Source organism: Crocodylus porosus, unplaced genomic scaffold (genome assembly GCF_001723895.1).
Source record: "Crocodylus porosus isolate Cpor-Errol unplaced genomic scaffold, CroPor_comp1, whole genome shotgun sequence".
Taxonomy (NCBI): Eukaryota; Metazoa; Chordata; order Crocodylia; family Crocodylidae; genus Crocodylus; species Crocodylus porosus.
The window spans coordinates 29,289,823-29,299,317 of NW_017728931.1; the positions used below are offsets into that span (position 1 = coordinate 29,289,823).

General features: G+C 40.0%; 2 protein-coding genes across 6 annotated transcripts in view; both read right to left on the minus strand.

The window, feature by feature from the left end:
* PLEKHA5 (pleckstrin homology domain containing A5) overlaps positions 1-9,461 on the minus strand; it is a 259,545-nt gene extending 250,084 nt beyond the window's left edge. For 4 of the 5 annotated variants that reach the window (XM_019544475.1, XM_019544477.1, XM_019544480.1 and 1 more), the window contains exons 1-2: positions 9,388-9,461; positions 7,006-7,063 (exon numbers count right to left, since the gene is read on the minus strand). The gene's annotated coding sequence lies outside the window, so the exon portion shown is untranslated. The remainder of the gene's footprint in view (positions 1-7,005; positions 7,064-9,387) is intronic. The other variant, XM_019544478.1, reaches the window with a different exon arrangement.
* Positions 1-9,478, minus strand: part of LOC109315916 (pleckstrin homology domain-containing family A member 5-like) — a 46,201-nt gene extending 36,723 nt beyond the window's left edge. Inside the window, exons 1-2 of the mRNA XM_019543877.1 lie at positions 9,388-9,478; positions 7,006-7,063 (exon numbers count right to left, since the gene is read on the minus strand). Coding sequence (XP_019399422.1) covers positions 7,006-7,063; positions 9,388-9,478 — 149 coding nt within the window. The remainder of the gene's footprint in view (positions 1-7,005; positions 7,064-9,387) is intronic.
* Between the last annotated feature and the right edge of the window lie 17 nt (positions 9,479-9,495).

Here is a 9,495-nt window from a genome sequence, read left to right on the forward strand (position 1 = left end):
TATAACAAATTATGGGTCTACATATGCTCATGACATAAGAGCGAATTTCCATACAAAGATCCTGCATAAAGCAAGGGAAACCTTTACACAATGAACTATGAAGTTGGCAATGATATATCTGTCCGCACAGCTATCAAACAATTCAAGACAGACTCCATAAGATTATTACTTATCTAACAGACAGTATTTTTCTGTATCAGGTATTAATTTAACACTATTTTTAATTCTCAAAATACAAAGAGGCTTTAAATCTGATAAGTTTTGTGCATAAAATGTTAGCTTTTTTGTAGAGCAAGAGATTACACAAAGAACTATTACCATATTGACTTGATTAGAAGCAAGGTTTTCCCTACCCTTGGGGTGAGGGGTGCTGCCTGCCCGCTAGCTGTGGGGAGCCAGCGCTGCTGCTACAGGGCCAGGCTGGAACACCAGTGCCAGCTTTGAACCACTGTTACAGGGCCAGGCTGGAGCTATGTTCCGTGCTCCAGGGATCCCACCAACACAGAGCAAAGTGTTGGGGGGGGGGGGAAATAAGCAGCAGAGGACAACGTACCGGCCTCTCTCACTGCCTGCCCTACCACATGTGCTCCCTACTGCCTCCCCCACTATTTGTTCCCTTGTTCCCTCCTGCCTGCCCCACTACTGCCCTGTCTCTCCCCCTCCCACCTGCAGTAGTGGGGAAGGGGACATGAATTTAAGATGACCTCCAATAATTAGATTCTACACATCAAAAACTGTAAAACATTTATAATTTTTCATGCACAGAATCTAATTATTGGAGGTTCATCTTATATTCAGGCTTGTCTTGTATTCAAATAAATACAATACTTCGTACAACTGAAAAGAAATAGGGGTTAGGCACTAAGCAGTTTTTTTTAAATGTAATTTTCAAGTGAATCCCTAAAATGTCTTATTTAAAGTAAGGACACTTTAGAATATATGTTCACAGGACTAGATGGCTCTGTGAGTTTGCAATCAATTGGTCATATTAATGGCACTGTCCATGCCAGAGTAAGAACCTATGGGACAGATTACTGTATTAGTATCTTTTATAATATAGTAGTCAAAGTTTTCAAACTAGGGCCAACTGCACTAAATGCTGTACGCACACACAGATATTATGAACTTGTTAACATGACTCCTATTCCCCATGGAAGATTCAACCTATTTCATAAAGGAACTGAAAAGGAAAATGATAAACAGCAGCAAACCTTTTCACCCCTCCATATTTCCTTATTAAGCTGTAAAACCTCTGCTTGTTCTTCCCATCTGCACCCCCCACCAAAAATAGCCTGAATTTACAGTTAACTATTTTGTTTCATCTTTCTATCTTTTAAAGAGATTATCTACAAACTATCACTCTACTTTTTTTAGTCTTTAAAACACTATTAAAGACAAATATTTAAAAAGCTGATGAGCAAGCATAATTCCTCCAAAATTTTACTGCCCTCAAGAAAAAGATTTCTCTCTACAAGCATGTTATAGAAACTTCAGTCATGTTGTGTACTGTCTTCTCTGGTTGTGCTACCAGGCCTTTGGGGATCTTAGAACTATCAAAGCTTGTAACCAATATGCTAGCTCAACTGGGAGGTTAAACCATTAACAAAGCAATTCTTTATCCAAAGCATTAACTGTATAGTTGAACACAAGGAAAAAATGAAGTTCTAAATAGTGAGTTTACCTAGATGAGGAAGAAAGATTAAGATCCAGTTGGCATTGGCACACTAGCATTAGCCAGCTCATATTTTTCCTAAAACTAAACGTGTTTGGACAAGACTTAACAAGCATGAAATCCAGTAGACCCCAGATACTTTCTAGGGCTAAGATCCTTACCTCCTTGCAAAGATGAGGATTTGAGAAATATCAGGGTCATAGCAAAAAGCTGGACAGGCCTGCAAAAAGTGCACCAGCTTCTTGCTGTATTTTATTTCAAGTGATACCACTATTCCTCCCAGCTAAAACCACTTGGAACCACTGATGAACTCAACTGTTTGCAGAAGTGGCACCTTTTCAAGTAAAAGCCACAGCAAGCGGCTGGTCCTTAATTCAGTGACAAATTAAGCAATCTGGGAGGCACCCAGATATGAATTATCTGGGTTCTACTGTATTACAGTTGCTGCTGTAGCATAGCCTTCATTTGCAATTAAAGTACTGACAACAGAAACCAGTGTACCATAGCTTTATAATACTGGGCTGCAAGTGTAAAACTGTCACTAACATTGAAAAGCATTAACATTGAAGCCTACGACTACTTAGGCCTCATGTACACCACAATTTTATTTTACACTCAATTTACAACTGTACCATTCACCATCAGAACTGTAATGATTTTGTGATATGCCCGACCAAGTCAGTAACATCAGTAACCTCTGACAGAAAAGTCAGAGTTGCGTCATACAGAATAAAAAAAAAAGAAAGCTTCCTGAAACAGTTCTGGCAACCCCACCACTTCTGATGAAAAATCCTAAATCTTACTGCTTCTGTTCATCATGTCTGACAGCTCTCTGATGGCCCAAGAGCATGACACTTGCTCTTCTAACAGAGAAAAACAAGAGAACCGATACTATAATAATACTGTATAAACTCAGAGCAGTCAGAAATTAACCAAGACAGAGCAAACTCAAAGACCCTTAAAACTGGACTTCCAAAATAATGTAAGGGTTGAGGTATACTGGCAGAAGCCAGTTATTATTTACATGCATGCATGCATGCATGCAAGGGAGCTTTAGCTTGTTCCCCAAATTTACTGGCACACTTATAGCACCCACTACCGCAGACTGAACTCCTTCAGCACACTAAGGTTCTCTGTACTTTGCTTAACTATTGCTTACTTTGCTATACCATAAAATGATGGTATTTACTTTGCAAGTGAGAACAATGAAATGAAATTGAGTGTGAGAATGCCATATAATAGCTGTGTCAAAATGTTGTTCTCCACAGAAGAGTTTACAATTATGTTAAAAGAGGTAGTAATGTGGCTTTTACAGTCAAACCATGCATCATTTCATAGAAAGTTAACATCTGTTCCCTTCAAATAATTAGGCAGCAGAACTAACTAAATATCTCTAACTTGAGAACACAGATGTATAAATGTATTCATTTTTGTCTAGACATACAAAATAATTTAGCAATACAATCTGATCTCATAAGACAACTGCTAAAGTATTTTATTATTTGTTCTTAAAAACTTGGTACAGTATATGAGAGAAAATAAACTGAAAATCACCATTTCAAATTGAAAAGACAGACAGACTTTGGTCATCTGAGGTTTAACCATAAAGATAAACTAAAGCAAAACCCTTTGCCCTCCATCATTGAGTTGTAGCATTAAGCTTCTCCTTTTAACCCAAAAACCAAAAAAGTTCAAAGTCCTACCTAAACTCATTAAATACAACCTCATTTAAAACCTCCAGCTGAAACATCATTATCCAAAGCAAACAGGGCTCTATTTACCAGTCTAACTTTTAAGCATATCTCTCTTTCAAAACTAGCATGACCCAGTATCAAGCAGAAATGGAACAGAATTATGGCCACTACATAACTTTTACTTATTCTGAAAATTAAAATAAACAACCCAACAATACAGATAGCTATAACATTGAAATGCAATGTGAAATCTGAGATATCTGTTCAATTTATCTGCCCTGAAGTGGGTATTATTAAGATTTGCTTGGTGATTATATCCTGTATATTACCCAATATCATTATACAGTATGTTTACAACATCAGACCCAGAAAAATACAACAGTAGACACAATTCAATGACACACCCACTTAGTACACCGACTAGTAGTTAAAGAAACATGCTGTGGATAAACATAAGGCCTGCATTACCCAGAAGTCAGGTCATTAAATATTCTCACTCAACTACTTTATCTGAAATTAAACTTCAGAAGTTACATTTAAGTTTCCTGATCACAGAATGATTTTTCTCTCTCCGTTTAGATACACTGTAATTATAGTATACCGCAGAAAAGATTTAAGTGACTGTGTGGCTGAAAACAGCAGTGCAAGATTTCTATTACCATTTATCCCCCTGCTGTTTAAATACAGTTTGTAAAAGAGAAAAATGTCCCCACCTTAACACCAAGATAAGAATATGGAAGAGGAGTTGTTCCATCAAAAAATACATGACAGATTAACATTTTATTTGCCATCCCAGTTCTAGTCAGTTACAGTTACAGGAGATTAAGGAATGGAATATTAAGATTTAGTTTACTTTAGAGTATCGAAACAAATTACCTAAACAAAACGTTCAAATCAACCAACAATGCAGCAAAGATGGTCAGTCTTACATTACTACTTTGTCTATATAATTTTAGAGTGATCTTATAACTATGACAGTCCAGGAATTATGTGAGGCAAGGATTTTTTTGGACAATATCTTTTATTGGACCAGACACATAGCTCAGTTTGACATCTTGTCTAGCTTTATCCACACCTTGTCTACATAAGCCCTCACCCTCACTAATACTGCAGCAGCAGTGTAATTTAGGTTTGAACAATCACTAGTACTCTAATCAACACATCATCTAAACCAGGGGTTGGCAACCTTTTTTAACGGGGGGGCCCAATGTAACCTAGCTTGGGTCTAAGGCTGATGGGTGGGCACTAAGACCTGGCCTCCTCTGCCATTATTCTTTGTTGCTGCCTAGTCCTGGCACCCCTATGGAGAAGCCTTCTCTGCAGAAGCCCCAGGCACCCAACTACAGCATGGCACCAACAAACCTCCCAACATCTGATTATAGTAGGGCATGAGCAAGGAGGCCCCACCTGCAGGATAGAGCAGGCAAAGAGACCCCTACCACCAAATGCCATTGAAATTACAGTTCTGCAGGCTGAATCTGACCCACAGGCAGTTGCAGGCCCCTGATCTAGACTTGCACTGCCCAAAATTTAACAAGACAGTTTTCCCTAGCACTTGCATCATTGCTAATGCCATGACACTTAGCACAAAATGTAAACAAGGCTCCTGAGATTATCATCATGAACAATTAATGCCCATTTAACCAAGAATACCAATGGTCATAATTTGTATGTCTGTAAGCAGCACTCATACAATACCATGGAACCATGCCAAACATATGGCAGTAAAGTGCACTACAATATTTAATTTTTTTTTTAAACAAACAAAGCAATTTGATGTTGAAAGTACTGTCAACAATGTCTGGTTGATAACAGTTCTGATAACACCCTGCACCAACCCCCATTCCCCCTCTCCCCAAAACAGTAAGTTCAAACATTTACAAAACCTGCTTTTCACTACAAACAGCATGGCACAAATGACATTCTTAATTGCTTCCTGCCCTTGGTTCCAAACAGTTTTAATCACTATTCTGATGGAAGTTGTTATGAATGCAGCACAGCACAATAAAGCCTTTGGGAAGAACATTTTCATACCGACAGTCACCAGTACAGAGCTACCAGTCACAATCCATCAATAACCATTTAGATAGCATAGCACAGATTCTTATTGTAGTTTTGGAAACACATTCTTCTACACATTTGAAAAAGAATCACTTCTTGAAAACTGGAAATACTGTATTAAAAAAAAAAAAAAGACTGGTGTCTTATCCATAGTTCACACACAACATTCTGGCTGCAAAACCCCGCAGCCTTGCCTGCAGCCATAGGAAGTTATATTAAATTACATAAAATGAATTAAAACCAAGGTTAACAGGCATTTAACTCCATAGTGTAGTATTGCCCATAGACTCGCCTGAGCTGAGGACCACTGAGGTAAAATAATCCATCTCTGCACTTATATCAGTCCTATCTCATGATACCTAGGCACAACTTGAATTGAACAGGTTCCTTACACCCAACTTTAACTGTTCTGTAGAACTGCAGAAACGTAGCTTGAATCCCTTAGGCATATTAGTGGCTTTACTCGTGGGGGTTGCTCACTGACATCACTACCAAGACAAGGGTTACACATCAAACCCATGGGAAACTGAGAAGTTTCTATGAAGCCAAGGATGTTTACAGTTTGTTGGAGCCTAAACTCAACAGAAGAGAAAGAAGCAAGATTGAGTACACAGAGGTCCTGTTTTTAGGATTCGTTTTCCCAGCTGAAAAACTACTACCATCTGACTCCTGAGGGATATCAAGAAGTTTGTCAAAACCTGCCTGTCACCGATTTTGAGCTTTTATGTGAAAGCCATTATTTCTTGCACATTATTCTTTTGACTGAGAAACATAGAACACCAAGGCAGACACACTTTCCTCAACCCAGTGCTTTTATGGGACGCGGTTCCTTCTAATGACATAATACAATTTTAATGAATTCTGAAAACAAGGAGGGGGTCAATTCCTTAGCCTAAAAGACCTCTTTTAATCCAACATATCTAACTCTCATCCCATTAACCAGAAACGTTTAAAAACTATTGTTTTCATGGAGAACAAACTGTGCTAAACTTAAGATGGCAAATTATTAAACACATAATGTTAAATAGGTAGATTTTTTTTATCCCTAGTGAGAGTTTGGCAAAATGCAAAATACAGTAAAAATCGGATTAAAGAAAAATAGAAGATTTGTGTAAAAGAGTAGTTACTTTAAAATACGAGTCTTGACTACCAAAATATCACCTGTGAACATAAATTTAAGGTTGTTTTTTTTTTTTTAATTAGATTAGATTAGATTAGGTTTTCCTTACAAACACACTGTAAACATATACATCCACCTTGTTAAGACAGATCTTCACTTTCACAGACATTTGTTGCCAAACCACTACATCCCAGCACAGATCCCATTTGGAGTTCTGTTGGAAGAATATGGAGTTCTCAAGACATGTGATTAAACATATCTAGCATTTAGCACTACAAACCCAATAAATTGTTGTAACAAGCCAACTAGAGAAAACTGGCCTCTGCTAAACATTTACCTAACTCCTTTTAAATGTATATGTTGCATAATATCACTGAAGCCAAGTTAAATCAACTTATTAAAAGTACAACATAAAGACAATTTCAAATTGTAGCACAGTGGCAAAAAGCTCAACTTACTTTATGTAATATCTTGCACCTTCAAAAGTATAAGCTTCCTCCCAACCTGTGGGTAAATCTAGAAAACAAAACACAGTACAGCTTAAATAACTCACCCCCAGCAATACAGTAATGGTTATAATTTTAGAGAGACTAGTACAGAGTTACATCACAATTCATCCCTGACTAATACACAACTGTCTCGATTTCAACGCTGTTAAATTTATAGGAAACATTAATATAAAAAAACCTGTTTGGACTTAAACAATTCCCTGTACCATGAACCAAACAGCATACAGGATGAAAGCAAAATGAAAGTTTATCTTTCCAGAGAGCAGTAATGCAGATACATGCATGTTTAAATATAAGTGTCCCCTTTCCATTAAACGATACTTAGAAATCATCACTCTTCTGTGCACTGAAATACAGTAACTCTGAATTACTTGAGAAGCATAGCAATGTAAAGAAAAAAAAAATCAGTCTTCAATGTGTGTAATTCATAAGCATCTTAAGAAGCATTTTATATTTTAATGACTCTGTAGGTATATTTTGCAAGTCCAATTCTATTGCTGACACATCCAAGACACACAAGGAATTCCTTGCAGTATTTACAACTCCATACAAAACAATCCTGAGAATATCCTTACGCATCTATCCACATTTCTATGAGCCTAAATAAGTAAGTTTGTTGCTAAGTCTCCAACCCTGTATCGTTTTAAGAGTATAAAAAGACTACCCGGAGCAATTTTATTTTGTAGGGAAAAAAAAATACACTTCTCAGTTAAAGAAAGCTATTTGGACTGGAGTACCTGTTTTTCCTCATCAGCTTAATCTCTCTGGCCTGCTTTCTTACCATACATTAACATCTCCTCCTGAAAGAAATCTAGTTGCCTTTTGGTAAGATCACCAGGCAAGGAAAAGGTGAACAGAAAGTCTCTCCAATGTATATATGTCCACTATTTAAACTCAACAGAAAGAACAGTTCATGGACTGGGGTTTTCTAAGAATATAACTTCAACTCTCATGGGACATGGATTTTAAAAAAAGAACATCCCCAGATACTGCAGGGAAATATTTCCAAAACTATCTGTAAGAAGCCTAAAATACAAGATGTTTGCAGAAGATGAAAGGTTTTTCAGTCAAATTCCCTCCTTGGTATAAACAGCCTCTGTTTAGGGTCCAAAGCCATAAATCAGGGAAGCCAAAAAAAGGAGGGCATGGGGTGGGAGAGGGAGAATAATCTCTGATTCTACCTATAAATAAGATGAATAAGCACCTATGAAAAGGGAAAAATAGAGAAACAAGTTTCTTTTGTGCCTACTACAGCACTTAATCTGCCAAGTATTGTAATGTATGCAGCACCATACTGGAAACACTTCACCTGAGCATTCAGAAGGAAGTTTCTTTCACTTGCCAGTAACTACCCCTGTCCGACACAATACCTGCAAGACTTGACAAGCAAACTACCTTTCCCCTGGAAGACATGAGCAGCACAAATACATGCACACCTATGCACAGGTACACCCCCCCTACCCATGAACCCACGCAAAGCACACGCACACACCCCCGCCCATGCGCACACACCCCACACATAAAAAGACACATTCATCCCTGCACAGGTGTACACACACACACACACCGCTTGGGGTGGGGTGGATGCAGAAATAAAACATTTCAAAAGCGATCCGAGGGAGGCATCCAAGCCAAAAGAGCTGTGGGTGCCGACTCAAAACAGAAGGCTGCGCTTGTTTTAAAAAAATAAAAGACAGAGAGAGACACTGAGGCACCAAAGCACCTCACATCCATCTGCCCCTTGTCCATTTCCAAGGCCCTTAAGAGGATTTCTCAATTAACCTGAGCACTAATTAAACCGTGGCAGAGGGGGAGCTCTGAGAAATCAATCAATTGTTCCCCTGCATGGCTCTCCAAGCCTTGTGAGGGCGAGCCGCGGCTCCCCAGAAACCGTGGAGATGTAATCATCCAGAACCGACACTCCTGAAGTCTTGCCAACAGGCAGGAGGAAGGGGGGGCGGGGGAAGGTGTGGGTTGGGGGTGGAGATGGAGGTGGAGAAGGAGAAGGAGAAGAAGGAACAGGATCGTCGGGTGGCAGCAATCACAGCCCCGGGCTTTACACGGATGCAACCAAGCAGGGGGCAGGGTCGCACACACGCAGCGGCGGGGGCCGCCCGGCACCTCCCCTCGCACGACCCGCCTGCAGCGGCGGGGGCTGAAACCCCCAACCCCCCGTTAAGTTATTCCGCGCGGCTCAGCATCCCCACACCTCCCCTAGGGGAAGCGGGGCCCCAGCTGCCCCCAGGCCAGGCCGGGAGGAACGGGAAGGGGGAGAGCGGGGGAGAGGATCCGTCCCTCCTGCCTCCCGCCGCGCGGGGGTCGGGCTCGTACCTGCGCTGCGGCGGTGCCCGGTGATCACGGCCTCGCCGGTGAGCGGGTGCAGCCAGGTCGTGCTCTTCGCCTCCTCGCTGCGGGGACACATACACACGCGCCGCGTCA